This window comes from Podarcis liolepis (genome assembly GCF_965112155.1).
Source record: "Podarcis liolepis genome assembly, chromosome: 7".
In the NCBI taxonomy this organism is placed as follows: domain Eukaryota; kingdom Metazoa; phylum Chordata; class Lepidosauria; order Squamata; family Lacertidae; genus Podarcis; species Podarcis liolepis.
This window is the reverse complement of record NC_139561.1, coordinates 59,836,370-59,862,806: the sequence shown is the minus strand read 5'-3', so window position 1 is coordinate 59,862,806 and position 26,437 is coordinate 59,836,370. Positions and strand designations below refer to the sequence as shown.

The 26,437-nt window shown below is 43.4% G+C and overlaps 1 protein-coding gene across 2 annotated transcripts; it reads left to right on the top strand.

Annotated features, from left to right (window-relative positions):
- Positions 1-28: 28 nt before the first annotated feature.
- Positions 29-23,008, top strand: RNF19B (ring finger protein 19B). 2 transcript variants are annotated; one of them, XM_083512532.1, is made up of 9 exons: positions 29-1,107; positions 13,856-14,061; positions 15,194-15,338; positions 16,689-16,851; positions 17,522-17,636; positions 19,564-19,704; positions 20,062-20,269; positions 20,871-21,002; positions 22,228-23,008. In XM_083512532.1, the coding sequence occupies exons 1-9, from the start codon at positions 287-289 to the stop codon at positions 22,682-22,684; spliced, it is 2,388 nt and encodes a 795-aa protein (XP_083368658.1). In that variant the 5' UTR covers positions 29-286; the 3' UTR covers positions 22,685-23,008. The 2 variants fall into 2 exon arrangements, with proteins under 2 accessions (XP_083368658.1, XP_083368659.1); XM_083512533.1 differs by having other exon boundaries at positions 159-1,107; positions 15,197-15,338.
- The last annotated feature ends 3,429 nt before the right edge of the window (positions 23,009-26,437 follow it).

Here is a 26,437-nt window from a genome sequence, read left to right as displayed (position 1 = left end):
GCATGCGCATTGCGAAAGGAGCAGACAGCTTGGGTAAGGAAAGGGAGTTGTGCGGAGTTGACGCGCCTGCGCCTGCGCAGCCGGAGCTGGAACGCCGTTGGCGGCGGTTGGGTTACCTCAGCAGTCAGTCAGTGGGTCGGTTGGTCGGGCAATCGGCCGCGCATGCGCTCTCTCCTCCCTCCGCCTCACTCCCCTTTCTCTCTCGTTTCACCTCAGAGGAGGCGCAGAGCCGAGCGGGCGACGCTGCTGCCGCTTTCTCCGGCCGGCCGTCCGCCTCTCCTTCGCGATGGGCTCAGAGAAGGACTCGGAGTCGCCGCGCTCTACCTCGATCCACGCGGCTGCCCCGCCGGCCAAATGCCCCAAGAGCGGCTCAGGACAAGCAGGAGGCGGCAGAGGCACCGGCGGCGGAGGAGGTGACGGCAACAGCGGCAGTAACAGCGGCACCAGCCGGGGCCGACGCCGCCTCCTCAGCTTCCAAAGCGTCTTCTCGGCCGCCGCCTCGGCCGCCTCGTCCTCAGCCTCCGGGGCCGGAGTCCGCCGCCGGCGGAAGGCCAAGGCCAAGCCAGAGCCGCCTCAAGCCAAGCCCGCCCCGGTGGTGGAGGCGGTGGCGGCGGCGATCGCAAGCCCCACCGCAGCATCAACCCAGGCCACTCCGCCGCCGCCCTCATCGCCGCCGCCGCCGCCAAAGCCTCCTCCTGCTCCTTCGGCGGCGGTTACCGGGGAGGGCGATGCCGCCGCCGCTGCCGCCACCTCGTCTTCGTCGTCGTCTTCTGGTGCGGAGTGCGAGGAGGGCGGCGAGGAGTCCTCCCCGTCGGAGCTGGAGTGCCCGCTGTGCCTGGTGCGGCAGCCGGCGGGCAACGCGCCGCGCCTCCTCTCGTGCCCGCACCGCTCGTGCCGCTCGTGCCTCCGCCAGTACCTGCGCATCGAGATCACCGAGTCGCGCGTCAACATCAGCTGCCCCGAGTGCAGCGAGCGCCTCAACCCGGCCGACATCCGCCTCCTCCTGCGCGACTCGCCCCACCTCGTCGCCAAGTATGAGGAGTTCATGCTCCGCCGCTGCCTGGCCGCCGACCCGGACTGCAGGTGGTGCCCGGCCCCGGACTGCGGGTGAGAGAGAGCAAAGGCAGGGGCAGGAGGAAGGACACGCTTAATAATAATAATAATAATAATAATAATAATAATAAAATAAGTAAAAACAGCAGCTGCTACTTTGGTGGCCGTTATGGGAAGTAAATTGCTTTATCTGCATTAGCCTGCTGTGATCTTTACAACAACCCTGGAAAGGTTGGCCGGTTTGGATCTTGCCCCCCATGTTACAGATAGGGATGGGTGAGGTCCAGACAGCACCACCTAGCGGGCTCTTGCCAGTGGGGGACATTAAACCTAAGAACAGCATGATTCCAAGCTGCTTAGTCCTGCACCAATTCAGAGCGAAAGCAAGTCAGTACTCCGATTGGGGCCAGCCATGATTGGCAGGGTGTGTACCACGTTTCAAGGTTCACAGACGGGCATGCACTACTAGGGAGAGAACTCTTTTTAAAGGTCATGTCACTGAGCCCTAGCTGCAGTTTAAAGTTTAAAGGTGCAGGGGAGGTGCCTTTGCATTGACTAAATATTGTCTTTGTAGCCAAGCCAATGTTCTGTACCAGCTGAATACATGGTCCATTAGAGTGAATTGAGCAAAAATGGTATGTCACTCTGCCATCAACAGTTTACAGTTTAAAAGTGGATAGTTTAGAGAGAAAATGACAAAGTGATGAAAATATAAGAAAAAGGGGCGTGAAGAGCATGCTCTGGCTTTTTTCTGTTGGGGATAAGGGCTTTGGGAATTAAGCCCAGAGGCTTTGTGGGAGAGGTGGTTTTTGCAGATTTTATATTCTTGTTTAGTTCACACACTGCTGCTTCATTTGGGAAATAGTGTATAATTGTGTCTATAGTTCATATCCCACCTGCCATGAACAGTCATAGCAAGCCATTTAGCTTTAGCCCCTTATCTGCAATAAAGTTAATATCATTATTTTATATTTCTTCCGACTTGTAGGAGTGTTTGAAAAACACTTGAACACTAAGAACATTGTATGCAGTAATAAGTATTGTATTTTTAATTACTGTTCGCTTATTTTATTTTATTAAGTTTCTATCCTGCCCTTCCTTTGAAAGCAGCCCTGACTGCTCCATGTTCCTATAGAAATTAAGTGTAGTATGGGCAACGTTGCTTCAACAATGGTGCCTCATCTGACTTTTTCTGTCCAGAGGGAGACAAGTAAGTGCCCTGTTCCCAAACTGCTCACACTGTCTCTTTCAATATTCTAGGGGAAATGGTGGCAAACAGCAGAATTTTTTAAGACTAAAGCATTGCTGATGAAGTGCATGCAGTGCACCAGCAGGACTATGTCCAGCAATGAAGTGTCAATTTGAATGCACTTAGTTTCTTCCAATCATTTGCAGCCCCTTAATAAAGGAGTTTCTCCAATCTCATTAAGGCAGCTACTTTTGCTGCCTAATGGTTATAATTTTGCAAAGGAATAGGTGTGAGTGAAAGTGAAAATGAAAACAAAACTTTCATTATCAGATAATTTGGAAGTGCCAAAGATGTGCTAGAACCTGGTTAAGTATTTAAAAATCAGCAAATCAGCATATACATTCCTCATAGGATTGTAGTCTAAACCTTTAGAGGACCCAGGGAGCTGCATCTCTTCAGTGAACACTTTCTTTACAGGGATTGGGTAATACTGAACACGGTCATAGTGTTGGAAGGGAAATAGGATGTACCGTATTTTTCGCTCTATAACACGCAGATTTTTTCTCCTAAAAAGGAAGGGGAAATGTCTGTGCGTGTTATGCAGCGAATGTGTGGTCCCTGTAGCCGAAAAATAAGGCAAAAATCAAACCGCGCTTCAGGGAGAAGGGAAGCCTGAAGAGAGGAAGTGGCAGCTTCCCTGCATTCTGCCTCAGGGTCTTACTGCCCACCCTGCTCTGTTTCGTTGCTGTGTTTGCTCAAACGGAACAAAGAGCAGGGAAAGCCCCTCCCCTCCAGGCAAGTAGAGAGGAAAGCAGAGCGTCGCTCTATCCTGTCCCTGCTCCGGAGGGAACAATGTTTGTGAAGGGAAGAGAGATTACAGGTTCGGCTTAAAATTCTGATTTGACTTCCTGCTTTTTGTTTTTGGAGACACACAGCATTCAAATATGCTTTCTTCCATTTAAAAGGATGAAATCCTTAAACAGTGGCTGGCTTGTGTGGGTGGGTGGGGGAAAACTTTTGCCTTCCTTTCCTCACGTTATAGCCCTCTCCTGCATTCTTAGCCTTCTGTGTTTTTCCTTCCCTCCCCACTTAAAATGTGGTTACAAAGCATGGATCCACATGGATCCTCAGGATCTTTGCATTGGGTCACCCCAAATTCACCATCAGAGCACACAGCATGTCCATGGCTACAGCCTGTCCCCCCCAAAAAAAATCACACACCCATTGTTGCCTGGGGCTGCAATGGTGCAAAAACGTGGTTACAAAGCATGGATCCACAGGGATCCTCAGGATCTTTGCATTGGGTCAGCCAAAATTCACCATCAGAGCACATAGCATGTCCATGGCTACAGCCTGTCCCCCCCCAAAAAAATCACGCACCCACTGTTGTCTGGGGCTGCAATGGTGCAAAAACGTGGTTACAAAGCATGGATCCACAGGGATTCTCAGGATTTTTGCATTGGGTCACCCCAAATTCACCATCAGAGCACATAGCATGTCCATGGCTACAGCCTGCCCCCCCCCAAAATCACGCACCCACTGTTGCCTGGGGCTGCAATGGTGCAAAAACGTGGTTACAAAGCATGGATCCACAGGGATTCTCAGGATTTTTGCATTGGGTCACCCCAAATTCACCATCAGATCACATGTCTGTGGCCACAGCATGAATCACAAAAATGATACGTCCACTGTTTCATTCAGAATATTTTTTCCCTTGTTTTCCTCCTCTAAAAACGATGTGCGTGTTATGGTCAGGTGCGTGTTATAGAGCGAAAAATACGGTATGTGTAAGATCAGTTATCTTGGTGCAGACTGAAAACACGTGGAAGACACAAACTTTACAAGATCAGTATATCCTTTAAAGTTTGAGGTGTTTATTAAGGACTGTCTTTCCCTCTGTAAATGGAGGGCAACACATAAGTAATGGAGAGAAGCACATGTATGTGTAAACAAAACTAACTGCATTTACAAGGATTTGTGCCTCTAGAAATTTATTAAAGGGCAGACTATAATGAAACAGTTCACTCTATGCTGTGGCTATCAAATCCTCAAGAGGAATACTTATATGAAATGGAAATGCTATCTCAAATACGTTGTGTTGGCATGTAAAGATAAGCTGGGATCTCTGGGTTATTGTGGTTTAGCATGAACGAGTAGTACCTGCTGCTTGATTGATCCCACATTTCTCCTCCCCAGTACAAGGAGCATAAACAAACCTAAGAAACCATGAGTGGTGGTGGTTAGTAATAAACTGCCCTTCTTCAAAATACCTTAACAAATCTTAAGCTGTGGTTTATTGTTACCTTATAGACTATGACTTGTTGGTCTCAGTAACAGAGGAGGGGTGGCCCATCAAGAGGGAAGATAATGTGTCAGACAGCTGTGGAAAGTCCCAGTTTATGGTGATCTAGATACTCCCAAATCATTCTGTGGCTTGAATCCTTGGCAAGGACTGGTTGGCACTGCTGATGGTAGTTAATTAACTAGGTCCTGCAGTGAGGTATGAACTGTACTTTGTGTCATTCCTGTCTACTTAGTTGCAGGTAGACTTTGCTCAGAATCGTTTTGTTAGTAAAATTTATTTTCCTGAGAATCTGGTTTAAGTACAGTGGTGCCCCGCAGGACGAATGCCTCGCAAGACGGAAAACTCGCTAGACGAAAGAGTTTTCCGTTTTGGAGGTGCTTCGCAAAACGAATTTCCTATGGGCTTGCTTTGCAAGACAAAAATGTCTTGCGAGTTCCTGTGGGTTTTTCCCCGCCCCCCTTTTTCTAAGCCGCTAAGCCGCTTATCAGCTGATCCGATAAGACGCTAATAGCGCTAATCCGCTAATCCGTCAATGGGCTTGCTTCGCAAGACGAAAAAACCACTAGACGAAGAGAATCACAGAACGGATTCTTTTCGTCTTGCGAGGCACCACTGTATTAATGAATATTTATTGATGTGGGGTTGATGTTACAGATGAGGAGGAGTGGGTGATCCTTGGAAGTAGGGGCAAGGGGAGTTTGATTTGAAATTTTCTGATCACAAGTGTTGCATGTATTTCAGGTTTGTGGTGGAATTTTTTTTTACTGAAAAGTTCCTGTTTCTAAAATGCCAGGGAATTGTGGGTCTTTCCCAGCTCCTCTGTATGCTGAGAAGTTCAGCAGCCTTAAGCTATCCTTTCACAATAGTGGAGGAAACTGTAAACAATGACTTTCGGTAAGAACAGAAACTTGCACATTCTGGTAAGAAAGCATTTTATGTATGGGGATGCAGGTGGTGAAATGTTGAATCATTGTGATTCAACATCCAGTTGGGTAACTGGGAATTGGCCTAGCCTTTGGCAGTTAGTCAGAATGAGATTTGAGTAAGTCTTGTTTTACTTTCACTTCTGTTTTCTTTTAAATCAGCCTCCCAAAGTTTCTCTTAACACAGCATGGAAAGTACAAGCAATGATTCTTTAAGTTGTCCTTTAGAACATTCATCTTAAAACATGGGGTAAGGGAAGTTGTAATGTACTGGGCACTGCAGAATATTCTTGGAATTGTTGTAATTGCTTCTGATTCTGTTGATTTCTGGCATGCATATGTTGTTGCTGGGCAGTCCCAAATTATGCTGTACTGCATAATTATAGGAATTAGAGATCAATAGAAGGTGGGCAAGCATACCACCCACATGGTAGCTCCACTAAATACTGTTGGGCAGTTTTTCTGCTTTGCTTAATTAGCAAGAATCTGGTTATCACTTAACTGTTTCCTCTATTCAACTGATGCAAAATTTATCAGATTTGGTAGGAAACATAAAACAAGCTGATGGAACACCCTGCTCTTGGATAGATGCCGCCAACTTGCTTTATTTGAGATAGTGCTACTTCTGTGGCAGGGTTCTGAAGGTTAGTGTGCTATTTAACACTGACATGAAATATATCCTATCTGGTTGCCTTGTATTCTAAGCTAATAGTTTGTACATAGAGACCCTGAAGACTACCCAGAAACATTCTGAAAGAAGCTTCAGCACTGTATCATTTGTAACAAACTTGAGACACTGGTGGGTTTCATGATGTTCATTGTTGGAATCTAGATTTTGTTTTGTTAAAAAATACACTGTTCTTAAATTTGCAGAAGTTCATTTAAAAATGAAATATCACTCCTGCCAAAAGTCTGGAAACAGGCAAGAGATAATGAACCAGACCGTTTCCATATTAAAGTGTTATGTTTTACATTTCTCTGTATATAATAACAATGTAAGAATGTAGCCCCCATTTGTGGTGCCTCATCACAATCCTGGATTTGCATGAAATCAGGGTGGGGTAAGGGGCAAAGTTACAGGCAGGTTGCGCAGAAGGTTGCCATGGCATGGTAGCAAAAAAAGAAGAAGAGAGGCATTATGAGGGGGAAAGTGGTTTTAAACAATGGCAGAAGTTTGAGTAGAGTAGCAGGGATGACACTGAGTGGGGCAAAGTGACAGTTTAAAACAGGGTTTGAGTACACTGAGAAGGGAGTTTTGAAAGGCTTTGCTTTAGCTTTGTGCTGTTAGCTTCTGTGTTGTATGCATCTCTGCTTGTTCTCTTTCTTAAAACCGATTTGATTTAAAACAAGCAAAAATCCTCAGTGGTCTTCCATTCTTGCTTTGCTGAAACCTCTGCTGTTTAAAATCGCAATCCCCCCCCCTCCAGGGTTACTCCACCACAGCTTTTTTCAAACTTTTGCCAGTTTAAAACCACCTCTTTTACTCTTTCAGTATTTTTTCCTTGTTGCTGAACTCAAACTTCTCTCTCTTCCATTCCTCAGAGAAATAAAGGATGCTGAGCCCTCAAATATCCCACAGTAGCTTCACAGAATGTATGTCACTCCTGATACCATGTGTTGTCTTCAACATGAAGTTCCCGATTCAGTGTAGTAATTTAGAAGAGTTAGTTTGTTAACAATCAAACATCTATAGATGTACAATATCCTTTAAAACTGAACAGCCCAACTGACAGTCTTGGTTTTAAGATTCTACTCATTTTTAAAGTTACAGTAATGTATATCATCATGGTGTGTGTCCACAAAGGGGACTGCAGAATAGGGGAGTTGAGAAAGCATGCAAGTGGTGATCTGTGTGCAAGGGAGAGTTGAGAAAGCATGCAAGTGGTGATCTGTGTGCAAGTGAGGACAAGGGTGGAATAAAAAAGGGGATGATGGTAAAAATAGGAGTGTAAAAGGGGTTGCAAAAAAGAGGTAGTAAGAGGCATGGGAATGGGGTTGAAGACTAAAGCAGAGTCATGAAAGGGTCTGCAGAATAAGAGGGTATATAGCTTCATATTTGAGTGGAAGGTGAAAAAGGTGCTTAGTTGCTCTGTGTTGGAGGAGGAAGGTACCCGAGATTACTATGCGGTTGGTTTGTATGTAAGGGTGTTGCACAAAAAGAGGACGAGGCACAGACAAGGGGGTGAAGATGAAATGAGTGCAAAGTGAGTCTATAGAATAGAGAGAACTGGCATCAGAAATGGGGTTTGAGAGGTGAAAAGTAAGCTTTGGAATTGCATGGGGTGGGAAGGGGAATCTCTAGGGCACAGGCCAGCAAACCTTTTCAGCTGTGGACTGGTCCACTGTCCCTCAGACCTTGGGGGCTGGACTATATGGGGGGGGGGGAAGAGAACAAATTCCTGTGCCCCACAAATAACCCAGAGATGCATTTTAAATAAAAGGACACATTCTACTCATGTAAAAACACGCTGATTCCCTGACCATCTGCAGGCTGGATTTAGAAGGCAATTGGGCCGGATCCAGCCTCCGGGCCTTAGTTTGCCTACCCATGCCCTAACCGTTGCTTTTCCTTCCCCCTTTGCAATTGTTGAATCTTCATAGAATTTTCGGGAGGCAGGGAGAGATAGAGAAAGAGCACAGATCTACCCATGGGTAGGCAAACTAAGGCCAGGGGGCCAGATCCGGCCCAAATGCCTTCTAAATTCAGCCCATGGACGGTCCGGGAATCAGCGTGTTGTTACATGAGTGGAATGTGTAATTTTTATTTAAAATGCATCTCTGGGTTATTTGTGAGGCATACGAATTCGTTAACCCCCCCCCAGTATAGTCCGGCCCCCCACAAGGTCTGAGGGACAGTGGACCAGCCCCCTGCTGAAAAAGTTTGCTGACCCCTGCTCTAGGGGGTTAATGTGGGGGGCAGTTAGGTGGGTTGGTGAGCAGCACAAGCAGGCAGTGCAGCTGCTAGTGCTAGTAATACCGTTAGAATACAGTATCAAAAAAAATGGTTGCACAAAATCCAGCTGCAGTTTTGCATATCACTTGCTTGAACAGCAGCTATCAATTTTTCAGCTATCAGGTGGGGGATTTTATGTGTAAAAAACATTTGGAAGAGACAGTGGGATAGGGCATGTGCTCTGATGAATAGCTGTCACATTTACACAAAAGTCAAGTGTACATGGTGCCAAGATAGCATATGTGCTGCCTGAAGTAGTACCTAAGAGCTGTCAGTAATCTGTGTGGGTTCAGAACGATGCATATGATTTCTTTCTCCCTGCTTCTCACACGTTTTGTAGAAAATCTTTGTCACATAGGTTTCATAGTTCAGTTTCTCTGTGAGACTGCAGTAAAAGCATGTTCTGAGAAAAATAGCATGCAAAATCCTCATGGTTTCTGCATCCCACCCATGCTTCAAGCATCTTCATAAATTGGCAAGCTTAGCTATTCTGCCTAGGGAGGTAAACTGCAGACATAACACAAGGGTGTGTTTCCATGGTAATGTTGGTCTTCTAGTGCACAGTTAGATCTGCATACAAATCTGGAACTACCTTTTTCATTGTAGTCAGCTCGTGCTGCTGTCTGACATTCGTTGCTTTGTATTTTTCCCTGAGGTTGAGGGGGAAATTTCAGGGCATTAAAATAAATTCATTGTGTTGGCAGAATTACCAGTAAATGAGTAGAGCAGAGCATGAATAGGGTGGGGCATGTATTTAGCTCTCATTCAGTCAGTGGAAGTGAAAGGTGGTAGGCAGATTGGTACTTGAGGTCAAGGTAGAAGCAGGATTCTAAATCTATTTTTATTGACTTGTATTGTATTATATATTATATTTATTATATTATATTATACTATACTATGTTATATTTGTATACATAAAGCTTTTTATTTATAAATTTGTGCACCTCAAAGCAGTTCAAAATATGCAAATAAATAAAATAAATAAATACAATTAACAGTTAAAATACTAGATAGTCATATCTTTTCAGCAGCTAGAACCCAAAAATATCTTAAATTTGGCTGTTGGAAAATGTCATGATAAACAGAATGGTCTGATGGGGCATGCTGTTTGTTAGTTCAATGTGTTCACTTGTGCCTAGCCATGCATCTAAACCTTTCTTGTACCTTCTATACCCTGTAACCAGGGCCTTGCTTATATAAAAATCTGCTTTACACTTTAAAAACTTTGGCAGAAACAAGAGGCTAGCAGCAAGTGCCGGGATAGATTCAAATTCAGTTTCTGAATGTCATGAATGACACTCACAACTCAAATGTAGTAGAGAAATAGAACTTGCCTCCAAACTTCAAATGACCACTCCTATGGCTATGTGTAGATGTTAAATAGCACTGGCAATAGAATAGTGCCCTGCAGCACCCCATAGCATAACTGCAAGGAAGCTGTGGAACCAACCCCATAGATAGGACCAGAACCACTGCAATATCGTGCCCTCAACTTGTATCTTACAAAGCTGATCAGGAGGATACTATGACCTGAAGCCAGTCTGGAATGGCTCAAGATAATCAGTATCCTCCAATAAGCCTGTGTTAGGACTTCCACCATTCTTGATTTGGCTAAAAAGGGAGAACCTGTGTTCAGGAGGTAGTTAATCATAAACCTTGGTTTGCAGGTAGGGCTTATTGAGGAGTGGTCACACAACCACATCTTTAAGGTTGTCTGGCACTACTCCATTGCATAATGACACATTCACCAGCCCCTGGACTTTCCTTGCCAGCCCATTCCTGCTAGCTTGAATTAGCCTTGATGGGCAAGGATATGGTAGGACAAATATCTTTTCTACATCCTCAGTCCTCTTTAGCTGAAACTGATCCTACAGGACTAAACCAGATGATGAGTTGGAAACCTCACCAATATCCTTTCTAACTTTGGTGTTCAGATCACTGTGGAGATGAATGCTTTTACCTTTACTTGGTGCCTAGCAAAATTATTACAGCAGGCCTCAGAGGGTCCCAGCCTACTTTTTGCTGGAGCAGGTATAAGTAAAGCACATGCCACTTTGAAAAGATCCGCTGGACAGCTACTTGAGGACACAGTGGTGGCAGCGAGTTAAGCCTTTGGTGCCTTCACCACCACACAATAGGCACAATTATGTTCAGTCACTCTCACATCACATCTTAGGCCAAATGTGCTTTACCTATCATCTGTTCTATGTCATTGTCTGAAATTCTGGAGAGAACCACAGTGTTACTCAGGCTCCACAGTGTCAGACAGAGGGCTTGAGGGCAATTTTGTTGATAGCCTGCTTCATCTCACCGTTCCACATCAAGACAGGAAACATCTCCAGAGCATTCAAGAATCAGTTGGATTCCATAAGTCTTCAATGGCAGACCATTCTGATAGACCCTTTACGCTTGCAGGGAGGGATTTTTGTCATGACACCAAATCTCGCAAAACAACATCAAGGCTTGCGTTACATGAAATACATTTGACAAACACACAAGACGTAACCGGCTGTGCATTCGCATAAACAATACTCCTATATATTCTTATCACAATATCAAATGTTTATCTTGCACATAAACAGCACACAAAGTGCAATAATATAGATGGAAGTCCCAATAAATCAGTTCATTCGTAAAGACCAAATGTCTTCTAGTTTCTGTTCCACATATGTTCATAAAGTCCAAATTGGAGCCTACTACAGTTCCACAGTGTTGACAAGGATTTCCGGAATAATGCCTTGTTTCACTCTCATGGGCTTCATCAGTGGTACATGTTCATATGTAGTATATCAAAGTCATGGAACTCGCCCTCCTGGGCTTCATCCGTTGTACATATTCTAAGTAATATAAATGAATATAATATCGTAATTCAACATATTTTAGCAAATTAAAATTATATAAACAATTGTGCTATAGAAGTACATACCATATATGAAGTATCAAGATAATAGAACTTCTAACATAGTGGTTTCTGCAGTGAACAACAACTGTTACAATGTAAGATTATATAGACAGGCGCAGCATTGATTTTAGTTACAGGTGACAGAAATCTGCAGCTGTGAGGTTTTCTTCTTAAAGTTACCCCTTTAAAACAACAAATGTAAAGCAAACTTTATCCATAAACAGGTGTTATATATACAAGCATTAGTAATGACTTATAGAAAGCAACTATAATCAATTTCAGTATTCAAACCTGAGGGATGCAAAGAATCAAGTAGAAAAATAAATCGAGTTTCTTTCTGCATAAGAAATGACACCAAATCTCATCAAGAAATGATCTAACAGCAGCGCTATAACAATACCTTCACATCTCCAGACAATCTCTCTCACACCCTGTGGCAAAGACTGAAATCAAAGTTATACATCTTGTATGTCAGGCCGTGCAAAAATATGCTGAGACAGCTTCACGGATGCAGTGGAGGCTGGTCCAGTAGAGGCAGATTAGGCATGAACTTTGAATTCTCCAGAACAGTCCTGGGGTTCACTAACACCACAGTCAAGGACACCTCCTTCAGCTGGGTCAGAGAAGCTGTTTGTTTAGCAGCAGGGTGGGTAGAACATCTGATAACAACCCCAATCTATCTGGCCCAACAACAGGTGCAGGCCATCTAAGCCTGCTCCAATGGGGAGAAGTTCTCTGGTGAATGCAGTGATAGCTTATGAACCACAGTGACTCTCCTCCTGCCTAGACCCACTAAAACCAAATGGTTATATGAAGACTGAGACTGCTCAGTAGGTGCTGAAAACTGATGGAGTGAGGGGAGATACCCAGAAAACAGGGTGGGTGTAGGCATGTGAATTGGAATGCAGTGTATTGGAAAAGGGCCTGGCTTGCTGCCTGGAACCTTAAATAAAAGCACTTCAGTGTTTTGTTGCAGGTCCCACTTGTAGATTCTGTTCTCAATGTAGTTTTGGCTGTGGAAATGCGGGTAGTTAAGAGGCAAAACATGAATGGATTAAAGGAGTCTTGAGAATTAATTATTGGCTTCTGTACCTTCAAGACTGAAAGGTTTGTCATTAACACTATGTCATTGAACTTGATGTTATCAGCTGTCCTCTTGCTCTCCTTGTGAAAGATGATTCTTGTAGGACAGCAGTTGTCTTCCTGATAATGATGGGGTGGAATGGCTAGAGGGGGCTTAATTCCCCAGTGGGGACTCAGTTTAGAAGAGCTGGGATAGTCAAAGCCTCTTTTCCCACCTGCTAGGAAATTATCAAACTGACAAAAAGGAAGTATAGATTCCCTAGCAGCTGCATACAAATTGTACAGCGCAGGGCCTCCCCCCAGAAGCAGCCCTGTCCTCCATGTAAGAACTATAGCTTTCTGGAATCACATCCACTAAAAAAAATGAATGTTACATTTAGAATAACTTGTGCAAGTTAAGTACATTGCAAAAAAAAAACCCTAGACATGTTTTATTCTGGTTGCATGTTCTGCAGAATTTGATTGAGCTGGGGAAGTTGAAATTACCTGAATTTTGACAGTGCAGAATGAAGGGAAGAATGCTCTGTAGTCATGCATATTTCTGTATCTCCTGATGAAACGTAATTGTTTTTGTTGAGGACTTGCATGAATTGAAGGTAATCCATTTGATAACAGGTGGTGCTAGTTAATATATTTAAATCTGCCTCTCTGTTGGTACTGGGCATTTTTGTATACTAGAAATATAGAGCAGTCCTACAGACATACATGGACCTCCTTTTCTGCCTTTTGAATCTGCATATTGGCATGTAGGTTTATGATGGTCACCTTTTCTAACTGTGCTACACTTGGGTAAAATGGTTTCTCCAGCTCCCAGAGGTTGTGAATCATGTGGACTATTCCAGATTTCTCATGCTGCAAGATCTGAGAAATAGTCATGCAACCTGAATTATTTGGGAATTAAAAGCCAGAAGAGTAACAAGGGTGATATTTCTGACCCTTACAAAATATGCAGACTACAGTGTTAGACAACCTCCTTGTGTCATTTTTTTGTGCATGGTGGGTAGCTTCTGGGACAAGGAGTTGTTTTTTACCTCTCCTCTGACTTCTTTTTTGTGCTCAGGTAGAAATTGTTTGCCAATTGGTGCTTCTGTTTCCAAAGTACTAACTTATAAGCCCATTAAGGGAGATGGGGAGAAAACTAACTTTATAATGACAGGCTTCTCATGGTTAGAGCTCTTAGAATGTTACACAAGCAAGTCAGTAAATGTCTTGTTCTCACCAAGGAAGAGAACAACATGTTAGATTGTAGATGTTAACTACAGTACATCGAATAAAGTACCTTAATTTTTGCTGAGATATAGGTAGTAAATCTGAGAAAGCTAGGCTAATTGTGGCTGAGTAGATTTGTACAGAGACAGTTGTCTTTGTGGCTTTACTTCACATAGTCCAGTTTTGTCAATACAAGTCCCAAACAAAACACTGTCCTCCCATTTCCTTTTTTGCTTAGTTATGCTGTTATTGCCTATGGATGTGCAAGCTGCCCCAAACTGACGTGTGAGAGAGAAGGCTGCCAGACTGAATTTTGCTATCACTGCAAGCAGATATGGCACCCAAACCAAACTTGCGACATGGCCCGCCAACAAAGAGCACAAACTCTGCGGGTACGGACAAAGCACACCTCAGGCCTCAGTTATGGACAAGAATCTGGACCAGGTATGTACCAGTGAGCTACTTGCCAGTTACTGCAGTTGTGTGTGAAGATCTCGGAAAGAGATTGACTTGATTAAATGTGACTTTTACCTTTGTATGGTAGCTAAATTTCAGCAATGTAAAAGGCAAAGGTTTATACACATACACTCCTCTAGGCAAGCAGAAAGCATTAATACAGTTCAAGGACACATTCTGGACAGGCAAAACTACTTGAGGAGAATAAGGGATGTGGCCTGAGAAGAATCTCAAGGTTGGATAGAGAGGCCTTGAGGGATGCTTTTAGCACCGAGGTCTAAGATTCCACACCTCTGTTTTAAAGTACCCACTTGCTTCAAATGAGATATAAAACTTTTACCTCAGACATAACATAACTATTGAACATAACTAGTTCAAATCAAATGCCATTCTTCAAACTGCATGCTGGCAACAGCAGTGTGTTTTGGTGGAGTTGGGAACATAGAAAGCTACTTTCTGCTAGGTCAAACTGTTTCTCCATCTAGTCCAGTGTTGTTTAATCTGACTGGCAGTGGCTCTCTAAGATCTCAGGCAGAGGTCTTTCCCCATCACTTGATATAACTAGAGATGCCGGGGACTGAATTTGGGACCTCCTGAATTTAAAGGACTTGCAGTAATAATGAGCTATAATCCTATGCAGCTTTGTTAAAAATATCAGGGATGAATTACTTGTCAGGCCCAGAATACTCTTACCCTTTTAGACTAAGAATGAGTTTCTCAGGCAATAACCTTACCAAGTGACTTTCAGACATTCATTCTCAGTCCGCCCCCCTGCCTATATGACAGGATTGTGGTAAGGATAAAATGGGGGTGGGAGGGAGGAGCATATTCTCCCTTGAACTCCATGAAGGAAAGGTGAGATTTAAATTTGGTAAATAAGTAAGTCAGGCCATGGTCCTAAGCACAGTCAATTGAATTAGAAACAATGAGGTATTTGAATCTTGACCTGCCACGTGATTTAAACACTTTTTTCATTCAAAGGAGGATGGGCTGGAAGAGTAAGACTGGTGGTTCTTTTACCTTCTTTCTTACAATGGAAGATCTCAAAGATTTTCAATTCCTTCTTGGGATTTATTTAGGTGCACAAAATTTGACTGGATTCTCCTTTTCAATTCCATAGCAGATGACATCAAGCCATGCCCACGTTGCAGTGCCTACATCATCAAGATGAATGATGGCAGCTGTAATCACATGACTTGTGCTGTATGTGGCTGTGAATTCTGCTGGCTTTGTATGAAGGAAATCTCTGATTTGCATTACCTCAGGTAAGTTGGAGGGTAAAATGCCCTCAAACTGCTCTACCTTGCTAGAGCTATGTTGCTGTGGTCCAAAACCTTTACTACTCAAAGGATACTGTGCTGTGGGAGTATCAAAACAGATAAAATATTGATTTGTGTTCTCATACTTAGAAATGTAGAATGATGGACTTAAAATTGGTTGGAGATGGCCTTAGAACCCTTCTCAATTTCATGGGCAGCAGCACTTGCTTCTCTAAGAGCATTCTGTCATCTTTGCTCCTTGGCATTATGTTAAAACACACCTGAATGCTCCAGGCCAGCAAACTGCTAAAATATTTGGCTTTTATAGAGGTGGGTACACTTGCTGATGATCAATTAAGCAAGAGCATTTGATTAGCAGCCCCTGTCTGCTATTTATCCTCTTAATTCCTATGGAAACAGTAAGGGTGCAATTAGTTTTTCACACATGATTTCTCCATCTTGGCTTTATTTCTGTTAAACAAATCATGACATGGTGTAATATGTCATGTATTGTTGTTTATCTGAGGTTGTTTTTACCTAATTTTAAGACCTGTTAAGGAACAAATGATTGCTATTATGTCGTGATATGTAAAACCACAGAATTCAAAGGAGGTGCACTTTCTTTTACCCTTGACTATACATGGATCAGCTGCAGGGGTGGGGGCTGTGTACTGTGCACATACATGTGTGTGCGTATTATGTGTCTGTGAGAAAGTGTGCCCCCCCCCCCACTGCTGGCATGTGGCCCTTGAAGGGTTGGCAGCGAGGGAATGCATGCCTCAGAGCAGCATTCGAAACTCCCATTGTTCTAGGCACGTTTTGCGACAGGGAATTTCATTAGTGAGAACAGTTTCTGATCCTAAGATTTCAGATTAAAACTGCACAGAGGGAGGAAAGGAGGACTTTTTTCTGCCTCCCCATTTCCAGCCACTCTCTGAAGACTGGAAAATAAACCCTCTTAAGAATATTAGGGGGGTGGGCAGGGGAAGAATGGCTTTGTTTTTTGCAGTCTTCAGATGAGGACTAGACCATGTGAAAAATGAACATAAGACTTTAGCTGCAGTTCATTCATTTTCATTTTTGTATTCTTGTTATTAAAAAAGCGCACCTAGATATTCTGTTGTTGTGTGCATAACCTAGATTTAAGGTGCCATTTAGCTCCTAGCTTTCATATCTCAGTTTCTAACGCTGCCGCAGAGTCCAAACAGTTCCCCATCTGTGCTGTAGACACACCTTTAGCTACTTGGACAGGAAGAGGAGGGGAGAGGTTTGGTAGAACCTTTGTGGGCAGGTGTCTGCCTTCCCACCATTTTTGAATCTTGTTCCTCTGAAGACCAAATATAAAATCTCTTGCAGCCCTTCTGGTTGCACATTCTGGGGCAAGAAGCCATGGAGTCGTAAAAAGAAGATTCTCTGGCAGCTTGGAACATTGATTGGTGCCCCAGTGGGTATTTCCCTCATTGCTGGCATTGCCATTCCAGCCATGGTCATTGGAATCCCGGTTTATGTTGGAAGAAAGGTAAGAATAATAACTGTATATGCTGAATTAAATCCAACTACAAGGCTGATGGTTTTTTTGCATGGGAGAGGGGAGGTGCAGAAGTGGTGGTGGTTCCCCTGATAGTTAAGAGGGACCATACAATATATTACACCATGCCTTTGAATATTAATCATTGGTAATGACAGTGGAGGAGGGCTTTTGTACACATAGCTGTTTGTAGACTTCCCATTGGCATCTGGTTGGCTACTGAGAAACAAGATGCTGGACTAGAAGGGCCTATAGTCAGATCCAGGAGGCTACTCTTAGGTTGGAGGTGGAGAGATTTCAGTGATAATTGAAGTTTGCGTTGTGGGACCTGGGGTGGGTAATATTCCTTAGAGCATGTGTGTGGTCAGCCCAACTGCATATTACCTGCGACTTTGCATGCCTAGTAAGTTTCATTGAAGTTGCTGCTGATTTTGTGGCATTGATTCTTGTTGATGGTCCCTGCTCTGATTTCTGCCAGCCTGTCCAGTTATGAACAGAGTGAGACTTCCACCTCTAGAGAGCCCTTCAGCCTCTTTTCTTTTTTCTGGAGAATCAGTCTCTGCTATAAACTATTAAGAGCTGCAATAGGTAACATCTTCCTAGAATACCATTCTTCTTTGTGTTGCATTGCCTGTTTTATCCTTGATTCTTCTTATATCAGATTCATAGCAGGTATGAGGGGAAAAAAACCTCTAAGCACAAGAGGAACCTGGCCATCACTGGTGGAGTAACCTTATCTGTGATTGCATCGCCTGTCATTGCTGCTGTCAGTGTAGGTAAGTAGATGAGTTCTGTGTTAGAAAGCACAGTCTGACAGTGGCGTTAAGAATTTCCAAACCCCAACACTCCTTAGATGGGTTATAATTTAATTACATGGAACACATATATTTCAGTTCAGGATGCAATGCAGTGCCTTTGCAGAGCATCTGCAGAACTTGGGATGGGTGGTGGTGGTCAATGTTCATGCTTTGCAGAGTGGTGGTGAATTCCTTTCTGTTCAATAATCTTCTGGTAGTGTGGAAGTGGTACAGCCAAGGACTTCATTTGAGAGAGCTCAGGAAAACAAAACTATCTTTCTCCTTCCTGTCCCTATATAGTTATGGAGTTTTCTATCATTTATATTTATGTTGCCATGCACCACCTCTGTTTTCTATAGCAGGGGCAGTCAACATGGTGCCCTCCAGCTCTTGTAGTACCACAGCATCTTTTACAATAAGCCATGCTGAATGAGGTTGAACATTGTCACTCCCTTCTTTGCTTGAAATAATAACTCAATAAAAAGTTGTGTGTCTTTCCTTGAAAATGAGCCTTGGTCAATACCTTCCCTAACATTACTTAAATAGGCAGCTGTGTCCAAGCAACAGAGCATGCTTTCAAAAAGAAGCAGCTCTGCTTCCTTTATCCATGCCCTGTAGATTTATATGGTTTCTTTTGCTAATACCCTTGATATGGTTTCCATGCATAGATCTAGAGGATGTTTGCTTTTACATTAATATCAACTGCAGCTCTATAGATCTCTTGTTGTGATTCGCAATACCTGCTGCTGGTATTATGTGCTATCTCTATAGCGCTAAGAGTCTTTTCACTGTGCCCAGAACAATAAGTACAGATGCTTCCATTTCTAATCTGACATAGGGTGAGAAGAATATCAGAACTCTTCACCATACTTCACGGTCCCTTGATCTCACAGTTTAGTAGATACATCCCAACCAAATAACCTCCAAGGAACTAAACTTGATATTTTTGAATGAACAAAACCCTTCCACTTGGAGGTCTTCTTATGCAAAATGGATATACTTTTGTATATTTACTACTTCTTAAAGTTTAGACCCTGTGTCATGTTTAATGTTTGATATTTTCCCTCTGGACCCATGTTCCTCCACCTCAGTCCTGCCATAGATCAGCATTTTCTCACTCTTTAACAATTATGTTTTTAGAAGAATTTTATTTATCCCTGTTCTCTTCCTAAGCTTTGCCTTTCACGAGGACAAGGTGATTTGTCAACCAGACCTCACCTTTAATCGAAATCTATTTCCTGTTTTCACCTTAGTTGAGATATAAAGTCATTCATCTCCCCACCTCCCCCACAATGACAGGAAGTTCGCTTTGCACACACTGGGTGTCAGTTTCATAATTGTCTTCTATCTTCATAGAACCAAGGATTTTTGCTAGAATAAAATGTTTGTTGTGACTTAGTCAAAGGCAAACTGGTTTCAAAGCTCTCTTGTTTGGTTGTTTCAACTTTCATGCTTTGCTAGTTGGCTAAACAGCCTATAATCACAAATATCAATTGAGAAATGGCTACTTTCTCAGGATATCCTGGGTGTGTCTATTATACTACAAAGCTCCCACTATGCTTGCTTAATCCTTGATGTGAAAGTTTGTGCTGGTACTGCAGTTGAAAGAGACATTCTCCTGAGGTTTTCAATCACTCAGTTATGGAACAGCGCACAAACTGCAAGAAAGAAAGGCAAGCTACTTACATGTTACTGATGTTCTTCTAGTAGCCATCTGTGTAATCTATGCAAACTACTCTTCTCTCCAGTTGATAGTGTTCTTAGTCTCTGACTAAGCACTTTCATGGTGGTAAGAAGATAACTGAGCGAGATGTCACTCATCCTGTCCTTGAAGAATGTGCAGAGAGGACATGTACCTGTATTTGCAGGATTCTGGTTTCCTACTAACTTTTATTCTTTTTTCCAGGTATTGGAGTCCCTATTATGTTGGCATATGTCTATGGCGTTGTGCCAATTTCTTTGTGTCGTGGTGGTGGCTGTGGAGTTAGCACAGCCAATGGGAAAGGAGTCAAAATCGAGTTTGATGAAGATGATGGGCCAATTACAGGTAAAGAAGTAACTGTGTTTTTACATCTTGATGGGGAAAAACAACTAGGACTGTGCTTAACAGCTGTATCCAGCAGCAAGTGGAAGGGTTAGATAATTGATGGGGTGAACTTGTAAGGTCAGTTTGATTTTCTTTCTCTTTCTTGCTAACATTACAAACACATTACTTTGTACATATTCTTCACTTGCTGCTCCAAACTGATAGGGACGAAAATATTTAAAACTACCAAATTCATTCAGCTTCATTGTTTTGCTTCCAGGTATGCTAGTTTACATAGAACAACTGACTAATGTAGGAATGCTGCTGTCAAGTCACCTTTTGTGTTATGTTCCTTCTTATATTTTTCATTGTCTCTAGTGGCGGATGCTTGGAGGGCTCTGAAGAATCCCAGCATTGGGGAAAGCAGCATTGAAGGCCTTACCAGTGTGCTGAGCACCAGTGGGAGCCCTACTGATGGGCTCAGCGTCATGCAGGGCAACTACAGTGAGACAGCCAGCTTTGCTGCGCTCTCGGGGGGCACCCTGAGTGGTGGAGTCCTCTTGGGTGGGAAAGGAAAGTACAGCAGGTAATTAAAAGTTCATTTAGGCTACAGCACCTGTGTGTGATATGGATTTGAGACTCAGTCATAAGTAAACCTAGTTTGCTTGTATTGCACAACCCCATGCTAGGTGTTCCCATGCAAGAATGTCCCCTGTTCTTCATGGTTCTATTAGATTGGAAATAAAAATGAATTGGGTTAACTCTTTTATGTCCTTTTGTCATGTATTGTCTTGCATACTTTAACATCCCATTGGCACAATTACAAGAAAGCTTGCCTCCTGAATCATAAGGTTATAAGGTCTGTTCCTCTGATCCAGTGTCTGAAATAGGCAGCTGTGTAATCAAATCTCTATCCAGCACCAAATGTACAGCCCAGAATTTGACTGTAGAATGTATGGGAACGTGCTACACAGGAACTGTTAGTCATGACCACAGACATGACCTAATCCTGTTCTAGAGAAAAACAGGCAAAGCAAAATTCAGCAAAATAAGTTGTTGCTTAAAACTGAGTCACTTTATGCTTAATTCTTGTGAATTAAATAACTCCTTTGTGTAGTCAAACATCAAGTGAGGTGGGAGAGCTACATTAGTATAAAGAGCCTAATAAATTCCTGTCCCTTGCCCAGGCTGGAAGTGCAGGCTGATGTCCAGAAAGAGATTTTCCCGAAGGACTCGGTCAGCCTTGGAGCCATCAGTGACAATGCCAGCACGCGAGCTATGGCAGGCTCCATCATTAGTTCTTACAACCCCCAAGACAGGTATGTTAATGCAGTTAGTTTGTGTTTGTAATGGGGTCAGCGGTCTCTGAAGAAAGCCCATCATTTTTGTTCTGATCTTGTTAAAAGATGTTGGCAGGAAGTCACCATAACTTGTTTTCTATGGAAAACCTCATTTAGTGAGAAGAGCCTTTTCTTGTATGGCAGATTTGGATGGAAAGTTGGATGAATGTGGCGTGGTGTGGACTTTGTTGACTATCATTCTCTGCAGATCATTCAGAAGTATTTAGCTGCAGGGGCTGATTAATGTGTAGTGAAAAATTAACCGGAAGCTAAGACATAAAGAATACACATACTGGATACTTCATTATTCTACGACTAACTTAAAGAGTAAATTTTCAGATACAGTGGACCCTCAGGATATGTACTTAATTCATTCCGGGGGTCCGTATGTACCCCGAAAAGTCTGCAACATGAGGCGCCACTTCTGCACACACACGCAGCGCGATAGAGCGCTTCTGTGCATGCGCACACGGCGAAACCTGGAAGTATATACTTCCAGGTTTGCCATGTTCGCAACCCGAACGTTACGTTGCCCGAAGGTAATGTAATCCGAGGGTCCACTGTACCACTTTGTTTCAGCTAACATATTTCTATGGGCTCTCAGTGTACTTTAACTGCTGCCTGCTCTTATAGGCTTGCAGCACCTAGTGGGAAGCAACAACTTTTGCATCAAGTTATGTGGAATATTTTCAGGATTTTTTAGTTCTGTGTGTGACCTAGAATCAGGGAAGGCTGCTGAAACTCAGGATGACAGTTCAAATCACTTGCAGGAGTTAGCCATCTCATTATTTTGAATTGGTTGTACCGCTGTTGCAGGCTGCAAGAGTGAGGTTCAGAGCAGGACTAGATGAGCCTTTGGCTTGATCCAGCAGGGTTTATTCTTTGTCAGTGTTTAAAAAACATCTGTCTGTCTATGTGTCTAAGTGTATGTTTTTGTGCACACAGATGGACCCACATTGGAGCAGTGACTTAATGATGCTAACATTTTGGGGGTTTTCTAGCCACAGGCTCAGGTAGCGCACACATATCAGGGATACATAGCAATACGTTGTGGGGCCTTGTTCATGTATTATACTGCTTATTTTGTAGTAGGTTTTTAAAAACTATATTAGAAATGTTAGCTAGCCAGAACTCCAGAATTGCAATAAATATTTCTAAAATAAAAGTTGTCTCCTAGAACTCACATGGGCTCCTCCTTCCACAGAGAGTGTAATAATATGGAGATCCAGGTGGACATAGAGACCAAGCCGAGCCATTACCAGCTTGTTAGTGGGAGCAGCACAGAGGATTCTCTCCATGTTCACACTCAGATGGCAGAGAATGAGGAGGAGGAAGCAGAAGAAGAGCAGGAGCAGATGTGCAACCACCAAAGCTGTGAGCAAAAAGACTGCATTGCTAGCAAAACCTGGGACATCACTCTAGCACAGCCTGAAAGCATCCGAAGTGACTTGGAGAGCTCAGACAGTCAGTCGGACGATGTGCCTGACATTACCTCTGATGAATGTGATTCCCCCTATCCCCAGACTGCTGCCTGCCTGCATTCCCCAAACGCCAGAGGTGCTGAGAGCCCAAGTGCCCATATTGGCCAGTGTGCCCAAGCAGAAGGGCACAGGCCAGATGAGAGAGTCTCTACGTTGGAGTGCATTGAGGCCCGAGTATGAGGCCGCTCTCTCCTGAGAAGAAGCACACTGATTGTTACTGCCTCTACTATGGTGAGGGCCACCCAGGAGTGGGGGTGATTATGTCATTGTTGGCTTTTGTTTCTGATTCCCCAGACTGCTGCCCTAACCTGACTCTGGGGAAATGGCATTTCTTACACGATAATAAACCCTTGATCTCTCTCTTTTTTTTAATTTATTGGTTCAAGCGCTTGGTGATGCTCTGTGAGTTGTGTAAGAGTGTACATAAAAGTGTGCGTGTACATCGTATGTCTGCCAAACATACGCCTAAAGAACGCCTTTAATAAAGATTCCTGTTGCCATTCATAGTGGATCCTGTCCTCCCTTTTCATAGGACTAGTAAGTTGTTCTGAATTTTCCTTGTTGCGCTCCTGCCTTGGTGAAGCTTGTTCCTTGCCCTAAAATATAAGTGATGTACCTCTAACTCAGTCTGATTAGTGCTGTTGTGTAGAAGCCTGGGTGTGGCACACATACTTCCAAGAAGAGTAAGGTGAAAGTTTGGATTTGCTGCCCTCCAGAGGCTGCTTAGGTCCCTGCAGTTGCAAGTTTGCTTTGCATCATGACAGAGCACTCAGTGATACTGTGGTGTTGAATGCTCTGAGGCTATTGAAGTGATAAGTACACTTGACAACAATACACTTCATTTAGGAGGCATAGCCTGATGGAAATGAGTCCAGAGGAAAGCTTGATGCAGCTTGCAACTGGAGTGTGGCAAGTGACGAGGGATGAAGTGGAACAAATGTATGTCATGTAGCAATAGCCCCATTGGGTACCCCTACATTGTATAACAGGAATAAGTGTAAAAGGCAGCGAAAGATAGCAGAAGTATAAAGAGGCTCTTCAGGAAAATTTATTTATTTATTTATTTGACTCTTCCACATCCTGTTGGTCCTTGTATAAGCAGCTTTGCTTTTCTGTGTGCGCATGCGCATCCACCCACACACCCTTAACCCTTCATGCAGAGGTGTTTAGAGTGAATGCCTCTCAGAGGGCAAAGTGGAGATCCAAATATGTAGGAATACTATGTGGTACAGTCCCCTCAAGCCTTTGTGGGTTTGTTTTGCATATTTGAAAGCTCCCCAGTGTCAAACATTTCCTGCATGTAGAAAATGGAAACTTTCTCCTGATAACACTAGCTTTTCATGTTTGGGAGGGAGGTTATATGTATTAAAAATGTGACAACTACTTTCGTTCTGAAGTGGTATAGGTGCTGAGGATCCAGTACCATGTACTTGCTCTGACTTAACTGTTCAGTAGTTCACTGTTCAGTAACCAAAACCGAGTTTCCCATTCTCTTTGCCTGAGCAGTTTCTGGTATCTGGTATACAAAGTGTTGTGTACCAGGACAAGACACCTGCATCCGGCCTGAAGCCTGCATCCCCCTTGCACTACACTTCAAGGGCTAGTTGTGAATGCTGCCTCCACAATACAAAATTCATGACTGAAGCACTTTACAGCCAAATTTTCCTACACTTCTATTCTTGTAGCCTTATGCAAGATGCCCAACTGTTAAACTGCTGTTTGAATTTCTAAATATTTCAGCATTTTTCCTCCTTAATGAGCTCTGGAGCAGAGCAGTTAAAACAAGTGCAATCAAGGAGAGGAAATAGCTGTCATTACTGCTCCATTCTAAAATTAGAGAAGGAGCAGCAGTACAGAGCAGCACCAGTTTGGTAGTCCTGTGCAGAAATGGATGGGGTGCTATCTGAGTTGAACCTAATAATGAATGACTGTCACGATACTGGTGATGTGAATAATTGACTCTGTGTGTCCCTGACATACCAGTGATGGTGGCATGTAGAAGATAATACAGAAGTTACAATGAAAGTTCTCAAAAAAACCCACACACAGCTGGAATATTGATAGCAGCCCTATGCGTGGTGAGAGAATAAGGCACAGGATCTGTACTGCTAGACCAGTCCCTATCTATCTCCCACAGTGGTGACCAAATCTTTCTAGGAAGTTCACAAGCAGGGCATGACAGAGAATGATTCTACGTTAATGCATTTTTACCTTGCTCTTCACCCCAAAAAGGCTCCCAGATCACTTAACAAATGCTAGTTCCTCCCCCCAGGCTTGCAATCTCAATACATGACTCAAAAGGAAAACAGACTGGGCAGGAGGATGGAAAAAAGTAAACTCAGGTGCTATTTATTCCTTAACTGATCAGCTAAAATGAAAATATTTCAAGAGAAGAGGAGCCAAAAGTTGCTTGTCTTCCAGTAATGCTGGTTGAGAGGCTCCACAGTCCCATCTCACTTCTACAGCCTAGTGGAATGGTTGCTGTTGATAACAGCTGAAGGAGGAGCCTGACGGAGCTAATCTTCAAGCAGTGTGGACAGAGAGGCCCTGCAATCCTATCTCCCCCCCCCCCTTCCCTGCTGCTGAATGACTGTATGTGCTGGTTAGTGAGTAGCCTCTGAACATGGTATTAACATTATAACTATGGATGTGGGAAATTTGGAGACTCCCTGAGTGTCATGTCAAAATACCCTTGACCTTCAGCAGCTCCCACCAAAAAATCCTATTGAAGCATTCTGATTACCTTGTGTTTAAGAAGGAATCACCCTCTAGCTCAGACTGGTTATGATACCGGGATGTGCATGTGGTGATGGCGTGCTTTCATTTTCCTTGCAATGCAGCTTCAATTGCTGTCCTCTGAAACTAGGCCTCTGTGAGTACCTGAAATTTCTCTGCTTGTGATTTGGATTGCCTGGAGATCTGAGGGAGGCCTTGGGGAATGGATGACACTTGGAACTAGGCATTTTGGTCCTTCCCAGCTCTATGAGTCGGTTCTGTCTCTTTCTGTTGTGTGATGTGAAAAATTGGCAACCTCTTGAGGTTTCTGTTACAGCTTAATAGCTGAAGGCACTTAGCTGGTGGGCGTTGACAGTATAGCTGATTATCCCAGAATCTGCAGTGCAAGCCAAACTCTCCTATTGGTGAATGAGATGGAAAAGCTAAAAGCCATGCAGCAAAGGAAGAAAGCAAGGGGCATAGTTCAGTAGCAGAGCACCTGCTTGCATGCAGAAGATCCCAGGTTCAACCCATTGCATTTTCAGGTGGTGTAGGGAAATGTCCCTTGTTTGAAACCTGGAGAGCCGGTCACTGCTGACAACGCTGAATTAGCTGGGCCTAAGTGGTTTGCTCTCTCTTCACTCACCTCAGTTTGAAATTGGGTAAAAGAGACATACAGACTGGGTGGACGGGTTCAGGTTCTAACAACAACAACAACAACAACAACAACATTTATTATTTATGCCCCACCCACCTGGCTGGGTTTCCCCAGCCACTCTTGGCTGCTCCAAACAGAATATTAAAAACACAACAAAACATCAAACATTAAAATCTTCCCTACACAGAGCTGCCTTCAGATGTCTTCTAAAAGTCAGATAGTTGTTTATTTCCTTGACATCTGATGGGAAGGCGTTCCACAGGGAGAGCGTCACTACCAAGAAGGCCCTCTGCCTGGTATACTGGGCTGAGGCCGTTTAGGGCTTTAAAGGTCAGAACAAACACTTTGAATTGTGCTCGGAAACGTACTGGGGGCCAATTGGCTGACAAAGAGAAGTCTTCAACCAAGCCTTTGGCTGATAAACATACTTTATCCATTTAAATGTGGGGATTTGGGGGGGGGAGGTATTGGGTTGTTTTTGTTTTTATTATGTATTTTGTGTTTTTATCTTGTATTTTTATGCTGTGAAGTGCCCTGAGATCTCCAGATGGAGGGTGATA

What these genes read in the sequence shown, in the direction of transcription:
- RNF19B (XM_083512532.1), top strand. Translation starts at nt 287, where the DNA reads ATGGGCTCAGAGAAGGACTCGGAGTCGCCGCGCTCTACCTCGATCCAC. An exon ending in TGCCCGGCCCCGGACTGCGG is followed by an intron (nt 1,108 to 13,855) that starts GTGAGAGAGAGC and finishes TTTTTTGCTTAG; the next exon opens with TTATGCTGTTATTGCCTATG. An exon ending in TCTTACAACCCCCAAGACAG is followed by an intron (nt 21,003 to 22,227) that starts GTATGTTAATGC and finishes CTCCTTCCACAG; the next exon opens with AGAGTGTAATAATATGGAGA.